Here is a 14,847-nt window from a genome sequence, read left to right as displayed (position 1 = left end):
CCTCCTGCAGCCCAAACCCCTCATCCCCAGCCCCACCCCAAGTCTGCACCCTCAGCTGGAGCCCTCACACACACCCCTACACACACCCACATCCCAGCCTGGAGCCTCCTCCCTCACTCTGAACCCGTCAGCCCCGAGCCCCCTCCTGTACCCCAAATCCCTCACCTTGGCCCCATACCAGAGCCCGCACCCCAAGCCGGAGCCCTCACCGCCCCGACACTCCAACCCCCTGAGCAAGCCTAGAGAAAATGAGCAAGTGAGGGTGGAGAGAGCGAGTGATGGGTGGCAGGAAATGGAGTGAGTGGGGGCGGGGCTTCAGAGAAGGGACAGGACAGGGACTTGGATGAGGGGCGGGGCACGGGGTGAGGCAAGGGTGTTTGGTTTTGTGCGAATAGAAAGTTGGCAACCCTACTACCACTGCCTGAGGTCCCTGCAATTATAGCATACCTCTTTGCTCTGTCAAGCATCGTAAAAGCAGAAAAAGTACTTATCTGGAATAAACTGAGAAGTATTTCATTTGAATTTGCATTTTTGAGCATTGAGAGAAGTGGTGATATCCTAGAAATAGTGATATATGTGATAGTAGCATATGGGACATATTGATTCAGCTTTGTATTGAAAAATGAAAATGGTTTGTTCCACATCTCTTTCTGCTACCAGCACTGGATTCTAACGTAAAAAATGTGAGGAAAGAGATGTAGCATGCAAGTTTGCTAGAGCAAGGGGCAGATGGAATCAGGGGGGTGGTTTCATTCAGGCGCAGCTTTCCCGCTGCGCTCTGGCTGCCAGAGGACTTCCCAAATGGAGCCAAATGAATGAAAAATATGCACAGCAGTGGAACATATGATTAATTTGATTAAAGCAACAGAAATTCCTGGTACAAAAAATCCCTGGGCATCTTCCACTGGCAGCTTTTTTAAAAAGCAACAAACAAAAACTTTTGCTGTCAAAATTCCTAGTCGAAGCGATGCACCATCATGGCTGACCAGGAGGTCCTTGGATCTTGCAATGCTGTTCCATTTGCAGCACATCTGAAGAAAAAGTTAGTGTGCCATAAAATGGAGAGAAATAGTTTACTTCGGCAGCAAATCGTGAGGAAAACTACATGAGGAAATTCTGCAAGGAACTAAATAATGCAAAATCCATGTCACTTCCTCAGCTGCATTTTCAACCCATTTCCCATTTTTGCAAAGGGCACTTGGGCATACTGGGCTGCTTTTAGGATGTACGTGAGTTTGGACACAAATAATGTAGTGTGTGCATGCCCAGGGAATAAAACAAAAAACTCCTCCTCCCATCCATGATATAGAGCAGACAGTTTTCTGTGCAGGAAGTACTAAACATACTGCTTTCTATGTGGAAACTATTCTTTGTCTTTTTATTAGGTGAAGATACCACAGGAAAGACATGTGAAGCCTTACATTCCCCTATAAACAGCAAAGTGAAGAAAAAGGCTATTTACTGCACCCTGAAGTTTTCAAGAGTTCCCTAAGGTTGCTATCATAAAGCAGCCAGAATTATAACACGTTGGTGTACCAGGGGCTAGATTCTCTAGTCTAGAGAGCTGCACTCACTGAGGGGTAGGGGTGAAAAGGAAAGTGGCTTTGTGCCATCTTTGAGTTCCCCCAATCCTGGGGCAGGCAAGAGGCACTTTGATCCCTACAGCCTCAGGGCTGCTCTAAACTATGCCAAGCTGCCTGTTGCCCCAAAGGGCCTGTCCTGGCAATAGGATTACCAGGACATAGAGAGCTCCCCGCTTTCTCCCAGGAATGCCCCAAGGAATTGCATCAATTCTGCTGGGAGGCTGCATGAAGCAGCAAAGTTGCTATTAGTTACAGCATGCATGGCACTACCTCCCTCAGCCATAAACTGGTGGGGTTCCTTCCAGTGACTGAGGGACCTGTGACCATGGGATTCATAGAGTGACAAAGGCCAGACACGGGTGGCAGAAGGGGTACAATGAATAATCTAGGATCTTTAGGAAAAATCAGTGACGAGTTTTCAGTCCCAGCAGTCTGTTAACTTTCAGTCACAAGGTCATTTTTACATGGCAAAGGACTAGAAACATAATTTAGCAACATTGAGCTTAGCCCTGATACTTTCTGAAGCTTCTGAAAATTAGCTGTTGGCTTTGCACACTGATGGGTATTTACACTGCACTGGCACTAATTGCTGGCGCAAGAAGGTGATTTATGAGTCCCTTTTAAACAGAACATCTACATTTTCTTGTTGGTCATTTCTGCGTATCGGAACATGATGAGTTCTCATGTTGGCAAACCCTTTATTTGTGCTGGTGTTGGCATTTTCCTAGAATGGCAGCAGTGAGACTATGTGCAGGGACAGGATCCACTGTTATTATCTGAACTGTGGTTGCATCTGACAGCGCCATTCAAGAATCAGGCCTCCATTTTTTCAGGCACTGTGCACACTGGGGCAGCTACATGATACTTCATGACTGACAAGAGGGAAGTCTGATATGCAGGCACTGACTTTATGTCCCCCTTCCTCCCCTCCCCGCCCCGTTTGCTAATTTACAATGGGTCTATCCCACCACATTGGTGTGAAGTATTTTCTGACCACACACTTTTACCAGTGTGATGGATGTTTCTCTCTCCTTCACACTTTGCCAGCCTGGATCAGGCCTCTCAGCCCTGGCCCAGCGAGAGGCAAAATCTTCCCTGGTTTCTCGCACCCATCAGATCCAGCTCATCGGAGCAGAAATGAGAGACTCGCTGGGGGCAGCAGTTTGAGGGGGTAGCAGGTAAGAAGTCAGGCTTCCAGTCAAGGGGGCAGGCAGATGGAGATGGGTCACCATACTGAGCGAAGAGAAGCAGCTCCCTCCCTCCTTCCTGCATAGGAGATGAGAGAAGTGGTAGCGGCATTTCCCAAGGGGGGAGAGGGAAGCACCAGCCACTTGCTTGTTGGACCAGAGCTGCAGCAGCTGGGACTCGCAGTTTCCCAAGGGGGGAATTATGGGACGGGGGGTGGAGGGGGAGGCAAGTGCCTGGGAGCCTGGTGAAGTTCGCTGGGCTGGAGGGAGGAGGCAGATCCCGAGGGGGCTGCAGCCCTGAGCTGGGCTAGCGAGCGGTGTGGGGGCAGAGGCTGGGAAGAGCCGCTGGCGCTCCCCGGCCCGGAGGAGGGGGCGGGCGCAGGGAGGCTGCGAGGGGCTGGAGCTGGTACCGGTTGCTCTGGGGACGGCAGGGGTGCGGGGTCCCCTCTTCGCTTTGCCTGCCCTGCCTCAGCCGCCTCGGAGGGAGGCGGCGGCAGCCAAGCAGCGCGGTCCTCGCCATGCTGGCGGCAGCTAGGAGCCGGGTCTGCCTGGGCCGGCTCCTGGCCGAAGGGCAGCTGCACGCCCCCCTGCTCCGGCCGGCAGCCCGTGGGATCGCGGCCACTGCAGCTTCCTCCAGCAGCGCCCACAACCGCAGCCCGGGGGCCATCAGCTCGGGTGAGTAAACGGGGAGCCCGGGGCTCCCCTGTGCTGTGACTCACAGAGACCCTCCCTCCCTCCCTCTTCTCCGGCTGGCAGGCTGCTTGCACCCGCTCCGCTGCACCCCACCCCAGGGCCCTGGCAAGCACCAGGGGCTCCCCGCTGGGACGTGTCCTGTCGGGGCGTTTGCAGCGCTCCGGCTCTCCCTTCTCCTTCAGGCCAGTAAGGCGGGGGTGGGGTGATGGGGGGGAGAGGAGAGAATAAACGCTGGAGGTGCCTCCATCCAGCCAAGGTTTGGACCCAAGCCCCCAAATTGTACCATTAACACAGAGAACAAGGCTACTCCCCCGCCCCCCGGGTCCCCCCATAAAACCACCTCCGACCTGCCCCAGGAGGAGATGGCATAGGGCTACCGTTTTCTGGTGGAGTAGTAGAAGCATTTGTTCTCGATTTTGAGGGTAACATTTATGGAGTTCTCAAAAAGAAAAGGAGGACTTGTGGCACCTTAGAGACTAACACATTTATTTGAGCATAAGCTTTCCTGAGCTACAGCTCACTTCATCGGATGCATTCAGTGAGCTGTAGCTCAGGAAAGCTTATGCTCAAATAAATTGCAAAGACACAAGAAACACATTAAAGAGCCACTTGTGGCTCCCAAGCCTCAATCTGAATATCTAGTTTAAGGTGCCAATACTGGGGCTGGATTTTTAAGATGGAGCAGAAACAGCTGAACATGTTCTCATGTTAAACTGTGGAATTTAGGTGACTGAGGCCAAAGTCTTGCAGAATCCAGTTACCAGATCCAGGTTCAAGCAGCTGTGTCATACACCCAGGCTGAATTAACATCTGGATGGTTTTGTTGGAATGGGAGCACCTAAACTTGTTCTCTGATGAGGCTTTAGCATTGGGAGTGGGGTTAAAAATTGACTGAAGCCAGATGCGCAAGTGAAGTTTTACAATACTCATGTGCCATGGTGCAGCAGGGTTTAGATTTCTGAGATACAATAGGAGCAGGCAGACTTGATCTTTAGGTTAATGGTACAATTCAGGGACATGGGTAAAAAAATCAGCAGATTCCAGGTAGATCCAGTTTCTACCCAGATCCACAAGTGTGACCCAAAATATGAGAGACAAGCTTTTGAGCTACACTGAAGTCTTCCAAGCTCTTTCAGCAACAGAAGTTGGTACAGTAAAAGATATTACCTCACCCATTTTGTCTCTCTAGTATCTTGGGACCTTCTTGGCCACACCACCACTGCAAACATAGAGAACATAGGTGATCTGAGGCACAGGAAAGAAGGTTACTCAAGAGTAAAGGTTAAGGTCTTTACCAGAATCCAGTAATAGAGATGGACCATGGCTAGGGACACTCTTCCCCAATCCCATTGCCTCTCCAGTGCACAAAGTGATGAGGTGCTTTTCTCTGGTTCATCTTTCAGCTGAGAAGATGTACAAAGTACCAGGTAGTTACAAACCTTCCAACTTTGACAAAAAAATCCTCATGTGGACAGGACGCTTCAAGACTGAAGAAGAGATTCCCTCAAGGATCCCGTAAGTGCATCATTGGTTCCTACTGAGGCTTACTGGGATGAAAAGAGGGTTCCTCCTTTTCAAACTGATCCAAAAGTTTGAACCTGTCAACGTTTTACATTTGAAAGGTCAATGAAAAATTACAAGACAGACATAAGGGACAATGAGATGCTGTGCCCCCTCTTCCTCTGCTTCCATGTCGCCTCCTCTCTCCCACCCACCCAGTGGCTTCTAGTCTCACTATTAGGTCCCAGCTCCATTTTCACCTCAAGTTGCCATTGTATTCTCACTTGCTGGGAGTCAGGTGGCTGCTGAGGGATCGAGTCTTGTATCCTATTGTGGTGGATTCTTGAGACAGAACTGGCTCCTTCACTGAGCAGCCCCTTATTTGTGGCCAGATGCTTGTTAGCATGACCATCATGACAGAATTTCCAAGAGAAGCCAAGCACATACTATCAAAAGAGTTAATACTGTACATCCAAACAAGGCTAGGTGTAATTATCAGAGCATGAGAGAAGGGTATTAAACCTTCAACAATATATGATCTCTGGAATTTGGAAAACTCAAAATGCTAAAATATAAACCAATGGCTAAAAGTTTTCCAGATCTCTCCCTCCCCCATAAGTTTCCCTTGAGGATTTCAGGCATTTTTAGATGATTTTACATGTTACAGTTTAAGAGTCAAGACCTGGTGCTCATCATCAGAAGTAAATAGAACTACGTCCCCGAGCAAGATAGACAGGATTTGGCCCTAAGTGCGGTAGTGGTTTGAGCTTTGGTTGTATTTACAGACCAGCTTGTTTATTTGCTTGGTTTATCTAATGTGTAATCAGAGGAAGACTGTATCAGTAAACAGTATTTTCTGTTTACGGACTATATAAACAAAATATATCTTCTAACTTGTTTGATGTCATCATTTAGTGATCATCCATTCAATACACTTTATTACAAGGCAAAGAAGTATTTGAAAAAGAGGGCGGGAGGAGAGAGAGAAGTATATACTTACTGCCTGCTTTAAAAAAAACACAAAAAAAACCAAACCAACTTCAGAAGAGATTATTTCTAGGACAATACCGAATACCCTGAGAGTAAGTCTTGATGCCACAATATTGCTCCCCCTCTAACCACCACCAGCTCAGTTCACGTCACTGACAATTCTTCTCCCTTTTCCCTCCCCAAGTAAATAGAAATGTGAAGTTCATGTAACATTAACTAATGTTTATTCCTCAGCCTCATAGACACAAAATGTAACTCATCCACAGACCTGTACTTTTCATCATCCGCCTTCATCCTTGCTTGGCCATATATAACATATGGAACTTTATCGAGATACAGTTTCAAGGATGACTCCAGGAAGTTTCCTTTGTTCCCTAGTTTCATTCCTACTGCAGCTGAGAAAATAAGCAATAGCATCTCTGCAAGCAACAATAGCCCCAACTTTTGTCTAATATTAATCCCATGGCTGTTCCCTACTCATCTTACTCTTGTCAGAATTTCCTCCCTTACTGAGAAATCCTGACCCCTTGAAGTCCATGGCAAAACTTCCATGACTTCAGCAGGGCCAAAGATTCACACACAGTCTTCAGTACAAGAGAGTTATCCTTTAGAGAGAAATAGGAGAGCAATGTAATAAGTGTTTTCGGAAGATTCAAATGTAAAGCAATTAAAAATGAAAATGATTAGCTATCAAAATGGCCCTTTGCAATGGCAAAGCAAATGTTACATGTGAGTAAAATCTGCTCCTCTAAGATATTTGGCATTAAGGACCAAATCCTGCAGTCCTTATTCAAGATTTGCTTAAACAAATCTCCACTGATTTCAGTAGGAGTTTGACTTGAGTAAGGATTGAGGGATACAGTCCTTAATGAAAGACTACAGAAAACCATAATTAGGTCTGTTTCCTTGAAACAGTGGCAGAAAGCAGGTAGGAACTGGGATTCTGCTTCAGAACAGCTTCAATTAGTGCATTGTGAAATATGATTAAGGCATTAAGGAAGACAAATAATGCATTTATATTTCGGCTTCTGCTGCTTCAAATGGATCCTAGATTAATAGTTTTATGCGCTAGTCTGGTTTTGATCTCTCATACCTAATGTGTTTAGCATTATGAAATACAGCTACAGTATCCTCACACTGATGATCAAACCTCAAGCCCTGACAGCTCCCTTGAAAGTGCATTACACCCTCAACTCATTACTGTAAATGAGGGTTAGCTCAGTTGCTTGTAAGATTTGCCATTGTGTGTGGTGTAGGTTTTATGGGCTGAAGGGAAGCACTGCAGGCCCCACAATTTCACTATACCCTTTTAAAAATGTTCTATGTTAAGGTAGATTTTGGCAGAGCTTGTTACCAAATGCTTTGTCTGCTAGTAATGCTGTCAGGTTCTCGTGTTTGTGCACTTCACAGGGTTGTTATTTTTTGGAGGGAAGGTCTAATATTGTAGTCTAAGCTCATTAGATGTAGTTTTAAAAAAGTGTCTTTTCATATGGGATGCCTTTTAGAAGTATTTTTTTAAAAAAATGAGCCAATTAAAACTAAACTGAATTTTAAGACCGTTTAATGCAAAAAGTGAACAGACGGAACTGGATGGTTTAGACACAGCAAATCCTGTATTGTGGCAAGGGGTTAGACTAAATCACAGGTTCTCAAACGGGGGGGGGGGCAGGAATGTATTCTGGTGGATGAGGGGGCATGAGAAGCTTTAGAAAAGTGGCAGCTGCTGGACGGGCACCCAGTTCTGAAGGCAGCGCCGCGGCAAGCAGCAGCAAAGTAGTAAGTGTGGCATGGTATGGTATTGCCACCCTTAATTCTGTGCAACTGGCAATGGCATTGCCTTGAGAGCTGGGTGCCCGGCCAGTAACTGATCTCTGCTCTGCCTTCAAAGCTGGGTGTGGTAAGAGGTGGGAGGGCAGTGGCATAAATTACTACAGACAAAGAAGAGGGCGCTATCAAATAAGTTTGAGAACCACTGGGCTAGATGACACTTACAGTCCTTTCTAACCCTATGATTTCCGATCCTGCAGATGCAAGGGTAATCTTTAGAATACTGTTTCCAGGCCTCGTATCCAGCAGGCAAAAGGGTGAAATCAAGCTTGGGAGATCATTTGTGTGTGGTTTGGAGAGATTCTCTGTTTTTCTGCTTCCCAGCATGTGTTTAGTTCATGGTCCATTAGTGGTTCCCAATTACTTCAGGAACTAGAAATCAGAGAAAGCTAAAATCAGGAATGCACACATTGAGAACAAGGAGAGAACCAGCAAGTGATGGGGGAGATCTGAAGCAGTGGGTGCGATTGTTGAAAGCCAGGATAAGGATGAAAGAGGGTACTGGGTTTTTTGGCAGGTAAAGAGCTGTATTTGAATGTAAGTGTGGCAAATAGCTTTCAAGGAAAGACCTGACTATGCTCTAGACAACAAATCACACTACCTCTGACATGGCCAGCATGGTCTGCTCTTTTTTAGGCATGCAAAACTGTGAAAGCATGTAAATGTTGCCTGTGCCAATTTAATACCAAAATTATCCTTTTAAAAATATACAGGTGATGCACAAGACTAAAACCCATGATAGTGTGAAACTGATCAGTTTTATTAACATAAGAAATATTGTGAAATCCCAGATCTATAGTAGATTGGATACAGTCAAAACTTTAAGCAGTTTCTGAAGTGCTGTTTAGGTATTACAACTAATACATACATCTATTTCGGAATAGTCAAGAGAACTCCTCACATCAAGCAATGTCAGTTCCCTTCCAACAGAGTTCTTTCATATATGTGGAAGTATTTGAAATTCACCACATCACTATTGACCAATAACTTTAAATGTTGTTTACACCCTGCTTATCTTAAGCATTGCAAATAGTTCTAGGAAAGATCAAGAATCTCAAATCCATCTTGCATTGTTTACAACTAGAGATGGATTAGGTCTTACAGTGCAAAAAAGAGTCAATAGACAGACAACGCCCAATAATACATGCCAAGCCCACAATGGTCACATATTAGCTGCTGGAAATTTCATTTCTGTTAAAAAAAAAATCAACCAAAGTTATATCTGTGGTGTGCTAAATGAACTTCTTGATGTTTCATGCTAATTTTGTTCAATGAAATTTTAATTGTAGGCCAGAAATGCTGGACATTGCAAGAAACAAAGCTCGAGTAAAAGCCTGTTATCTAATGATTGGACTCACAATTATCGCTTGCTTTGCTGTGATTGCATCAGCTAGAAGGGTGGGTATATTGCCATGTATTTTTAACAAGGACATAAGTTCCATCAATATTTACAAGATTTTTATATTATATTTAATTATATATATATATATATATATATATATATATATATATATATATAAATTGTTGCTACTGACTAAAATTTAAATCAAATTTATGTATTTTAGGTAACACTCCTTCCACAAACCTGTATTCATAAAGCATAAGAAAAACAGCTGCTACCATGATGGTTTTTCTTAAGTGTAATTTAGTGATTCACACTCTTAAGCCTATGTTTTATTTTTGCAGGCTGAACACCATGAGTCCCTAACAAGCTGGAACCTAGCAAAGAAAGCCAAGTGGCGTGAAGAGGCTGCAATATCAGCAGAATCTAAGACTAAATAATATTTCTATTAAAAACTGTGGATTTGCTAGTAGGAGCAAACACCACAAAAAACATTACTTGGCATAATTAGTGACGGTCTAACTAGTTAGCAGACTGCTATGTTAAAACATCAACACATTGGAGCCCAACAATGTTGCACTCAAAAAAATGTTGGGAGGGAAGGGAATAGGGTGTCTTTTTCTATGTTACACAGAGATATTTTCAGACCTTGCAGCAGATGACCAAGGTCAGTTCAAATCTTTAGAAAGTTCTAATAATTCCAGTTTCAAGAGGCTCTATTTTTTTTTGCCTCTATTTGATAAAAATATGTAACTGTCCACAAAGAAAACACATACATCACCAACCCTGGCCTGAAATCTCTTCCTGCTAGATCTTGATTCTGGACATTTTTCTATAGACACAAAATTAAAGCATATTAAAAAAATTATGCAAGCCACAAGTCATTTAAATACTAGGGAAGCCAGTGACTACGTAGTTGGAAAAATGAATAGCATCACTACAGTATCTCTGTTGAATCTCGTTTACTAGACCAGGCTGAACTGACCCAGTTTACTCACTCAACGTTGTACCTGTGTTAGTACCAGATATTAGAGAGACAGGGTGGGAGAGGTAATCTCTTTCACTGGACCAACCTCAAAAGCTTGTCTCTCTCACCAACAGAAGTTGGTCCAATAAAATATATTGCCTAACCCACCTTGTCTCACTAAAGTTTATACCTCACCCATTTTGTCTTGCTAAAATGTACTTAGTTATTTTGCAAACTAAAACACAATAGGCAGCATTTTAGTCTCTACAGACTTCTCCTCTGAAAACTCTTGGGAACTCCCATTAAATTAATTTTACAAATGAACAAAGGATGGTGATGGTCAGAGGCATGTGATGCTTAAGGAGGAGATATTTTCAAGGCTAGTTTTAAAAGTCACTTCATGCAATATTTTGTTTAACCCCTCTCCATAAGGCTGATTTTTCTAGCATGGCACAGTATTCTATAGTATGGAAGTCAGCCACAGTTTTTACTAAATTCAGCTCTTAGTTTAGTATAGAGATTGTATTTTGCTATTTTCTAAGAATCAGGACTAATTTTAGAATACTAATGAATACACTCACCACTGTAAAATAGCTTTTATTAGTTTTTGTATAGTTTTCTGAATTGAAACATTCCATAATATTGCATACTTTTCGTGTGTTGGTTTGTATAGATACACAATAATGGGCCTCCAGTCTGGATTAAAAGATGCACTATCACTCTACTTAAAGTCAATATAGGCATTTTAGATTCATACATTACATCAAACCATAATGCCATGAGTGAGAATGAAAAATGTCTCATTTAAGATTTCAATTAACTTTTGCACTAGTTTCATGCTAAGCAGCAGGCATTTTACCCTGCATATCAATTTGCACTTTAAAAAAAGTCTCACTTCAATCTTATGATTTAATTTTTGTAAGACAAAAACCCAACAGAGGTAATTTACATGGAGGAAAAAGGATAGTGCATCTTTTACACATAGACCCAATAGAGATCATTTTCCAAACTTGTTCGACAGTCAAGTTATTTCTGTACCAACATTATTACTATTTTTTGTTTTCCTCTTCTGATTGCTGCTAGCAATAGTGTTTAAAGAACTACAAAATTAAACAGCAGTATGAACAAAGTTCTCAAAGACAAAAAAAGTGCTATGATAAAATTCAGTAGAAAATTAGTTATGATTTAGTGTCAAACAGCTTAAGAAACTTAAACGTGGCATATTTGCATAGATTAACTTGTCAGAATTCAAATTCAAACAGAGCAAATGGTACGCTATTTTGAAAAACACTTGTTTTTTGGAACAAGCTGCATAACTAAAGGGACACTAGTACTGTGTCTATTATTTAAACAAACCCCCCAAAACTTGTAATAGCCTTTTGGATAAAACCAGTATGGAAAAAATCTATTTAGCAAACACAGCCCCTGCTCAATCCCCTACTCCTAAATGCTTTCCACAGAGCAGAACTGATTTCTTTCTGTCAGTGTCATTGTTTCCCTAAGCATCACTGATGCAATCAGTGTCAGTTGTGACAACAGGTATTGTTAATTTGTGAGAACATTCTTATTCCATGATCATTCATTAACAATAGCTATTTAAAAAAAATAGTGTTCCCAGTGAGATTGGTGGATTTTAGATGTACACACACAGCGCAACATAATAGGAAATGCCAGATTTAACAATTTTAGGATTAACCAAATGTTGAGATTAAATAACTAGTGTCCCTTTTAGTAACCAAAGTCCATCAATTTTAGTTCCTATTTAAACTAAAAGCACTACTTTGAATATACCAGAGGCATGAATTTGTATTTATATTACATAAAGTGCAGTCACTTTAACCACTCAGACATACACAATAATATGTCCAAAAAAAAATGAAGTAATCCTCTCAAATAAGTATAATACTTGAACCTGCCCCCGTTTCCTCCATTTACAAATCTTAAGTAGGTTGCTGGGGTTGTTTGTTTGTTTTTTTTTAATTTAGATTTGGCTTAACTGGAGAGGCTTATAAATGCAGCATCTATGGGGTCCTCAAAATAAAAGCAGGCACAGCTGGCTTATGTAATATCAAAACAATGTTTGCAAGAAACAGTGGAATACCCTGTAACCTGAATACTTATAGGATTATGCTTGCACTAAAAGAACACTGAAAATCATCATCATTTAATTGGTAATCCTGTAAATTTCCAATATAATTACCCTGAACTTTGAAGAGATGATGCCAAAAATGCCAGTATACTAAAGTCTCGAACTATCATAAAAAAGGGCACAAATACAAGTCTCAAACATAAGAAAAATTTGGCTCAGCATTGTGCACAGTATTCAAACCTGCTGTATTCTATACAAATCTAGGTTTAAAGTGTTTGCTAAATCTTTCATTATACAGAATTATAGTAACCGCACTCCTATATTCCTCACATCAGACCTTTTATTTCCAGGAGAAAATTTCAAATGAGGAGGCATTTTTTGAATTGCATCTTGCTACTTATACATACAATAGTCACACTGACTATTAATCTTATAAAATCTCCTTCAATTCTCACCTTGAAACTACTACACAATATATAGTGCTTTAATAGTCTCAAAGTAAAACAAAATTTATGAATTTTAACTGAAAACAGTATTTGCACATTTTATAGACAAGTTTAAACCCAGAACACGGAATATAAATGATACCATGCTCTAATTTGGATTTCTCAGGGTATCAACATTTTGTTTAGTGACAAGCACACTACCCTGGAAAGAGTGACTTTTAACTGTTGCAATTTCAACTATTGTACATGGTTTAAATAGTTTCATAGCTCAAAGCTTTCACTATTATTTCAACACAATATTTGACTAATATATTTAACCACAATTATACATTTTCATTAATCCAAATTCAGACTGGCTACTGGTAAGTGAGATCAAGCAGTGTGGTATAGACATTTTGAATATTAAAAAAAAAAAATCTTCTGTATGCTTTGAAAATCTACATGAGAACTGTTTCAAATTCTTAGATATCTTTCTTTTAGTGAGTAGTAGTAAACAGACATTAAGTGTTTTAGAAATTAAACATTTAGCAGACATCTTCAGATTCATTTTGGAGTTCATATACTTAATATTTACAACAAAGCAAACCTTTTTCCTTCAATCAAATGGAGAAGAGATTGTTTTTCCCCCAATTGCAGCAAGATGGATTATAACAGGGCACATTTCTACAGTCTTGTCTAAAATAAAGAAAATGGAGACATCTGACTTAAAAAAAAAAATTCAAAAAGCAGTAGCATATTTGGTTAAAAATACAATACATACATATAGTCTAAACTTTGTTTAAATAAGTAGTGTTTCAAGAAAGGCAAGTATTGCAAGATTTGTCAAACTTTTATATTGTTACCACATTTTAATATGGAGATGGTTTATGTGACTATCTCCCCTATCATTTACAACTGCGCAAATTACCTCCTCTCTCATTTACAATCACAACATCCCTGTGGCAACTTCAGCAATTGCTTACATAGAAAAGTATTTTATTTGTAGCTTATCTTTAATGCTGTTTAGCAGCTTGAAATAAGGAGCCAGCATCACGTGATGAACCAACTCTCTGCTGATTACAACTTGAAAACCACAAAATGCAGAACAGCTTTTTGTCACATATTCAAAGCAACATCTGGTATTTAAACATTATATATTTAAACAAAAATCTGCATTATGCTTTTAAATGTCTTACAAATATATTTCACTGGTTTATGCTCTATGCAAAATATAATGCATAAAACTACATTTCACAATAAATATTTTTCACATTCTAAATTTAGCTTTTGACAAGCTCATCTTTATTTCATGCTTTAGTTCTGAAGCAAACTTTTTTACTTCAGTTCAGAGGTAGATTTGATATAGATTGGGCATGTCAAGTTTACTGCCAAAATGCAATTGCCAACAGCTCTACTGCAGTAGCAGAAATTGCATGAAAAATTCAGAACTACCTAAAATCCTACTGAAGTTATTATTCAAACTTAACCATTCTTGTTAAATCACATAACCCTTTATATTAGACTTGATTACTCACACAGTTTCTGAACATATGAAGTGCACAGAAATACAAAAAAAACCCAAACCAAAAACAATGAATGAAAAGTTGTATTTAACAGAAAAGTATAAAAGTGCATGGGCTGCTTCTTTACCTGTGTTCTGCAAAACACATTCAAACCTCTCCTCTAACTTTGGCCATGAAGAGGAGACCCCTGAAAAGCTGCAAATGTTTATATTTTTGCCTTGTCTTCACTTTAATAGTTATAGCTGAAATCCTTCCATTGGAGCTTCCTGCTGCTGAAACACAAATTGCTGCTGACTCTCATCCACCTGAGGTGCAATACTGGTATCCTCTTCTTCCACACCAAAGTAATGTTCTATAAGTTCAAAAGCCTTCTGGTAGATCTCTTGGTTTTCATGCCTTTGAAGAAATTCAATTTTATCCAGTCCTAAATTTAAAAGGAAAAAACAAAAACAAAAAGACATGCTCTAAATCCAACAGATCCAAAAGATTTAAAGGTGAAATACAAAGCCAGGATGAAAATAGAGTTAAACATATAAATGTGTTTTGAATACTACCACTTTAAATTGTGTGATGAATAAATCAAAGAATTAGCTTTTAATATGAAATATATTGGAACTTTCGAGAATAGGAGAAAAACAACCCAGAATGCATCAATCTGTAAAATCACTGACATACATTAGCCCTGAATATTCCAGGATTATTATTTTAAAAACAAGGTGCA

The 14,847-nt window shown here is 40.8% G+C and overlaps 2 protein-coding genes across 5 annotated transcripts in view; one reads left to right on the top strand and one right to left on the bottom strand.

The window, feature by feature from the left end:
• Positions 1 to 3,010: 3,010 nt before the first annotated feature.
• FAM162B (family with sequence similarity 162 member B) overlaps positions 3,011 to 14,847 on the top strand; it is a 12,414-nt gene continuing 577 nt past the window's right edge. Inside the window, exons 1-4 of one of the 2 annotated variants that reach the window (XR_006289559.1) lie at positions 3,011 to 3,445; positions 4,867 to 4,978; positions 9,070 to 9,178; positions 9,467 to 10,134. Coding sequence is in view for 1 of the 2 variants with exons in the window: in XM_037894685.2 (XP_037750613.1) it covers positions 3,289 to 3,445; positions 4,867 to 4,978; positions 9,070 to 9,178; positions 9,467 to 9,562 (474 nt within the window). In the remaining variant the exon portion in view is untranslated. Of the gene's footprint in view, positions 3,446 to 4,866; positions 4,979 to 9,069; positions 9,179 to 9,466; positions 13,365 to 14,847 lie in introns of those variants that run through there. The other variant, XM_037894685.2, reaches the window with a different exon arrangement.
• The window catches only part of KPNA5 (karyopherin subunit alpha 5), a 26,593-nt gene continuing 23,815 nt past the window's right edge, over positions 12,070 to 14,847 (bottom strand). For 2 of the 3 annotated variants that reach the window (XM_037894678.2, XM_007056764.4), the window contains exon 14: positions 12,070 to 14,550. In XM_037894678.2, the coding sequence (XP_037750606.1) occupies positions 14,363 to 14,550 (188 nt within the window). In that variant the 3' untranslated portion in view covers positions 12,070 to 14,362. The remainder of the gene's footprint in view (positions 14,551 to 14,847) is intronic. The other variant, XR_005224679.2, reaches the window with a different exon arrangement.

The sequence above is a fragment of the Chelonia mydas genome, chromosome 3, assembly GCF_015237465.2.
Source record: "Chelonia mydas isolate rCheMyd1 chromosome 3, rCheMyd1.pri.v2, whole genome shotgun sequence".
NCBI lineage: Eukaryota > Metazoa > Chordata > Testudines > Cheloniidae > Chelonia > Chelonia mydas.
The sequence above is the reverse complement of the archived record's forward strand: the minus strand, read 5'-3'. Positions and strand labels throughout refer to the sequence as shown.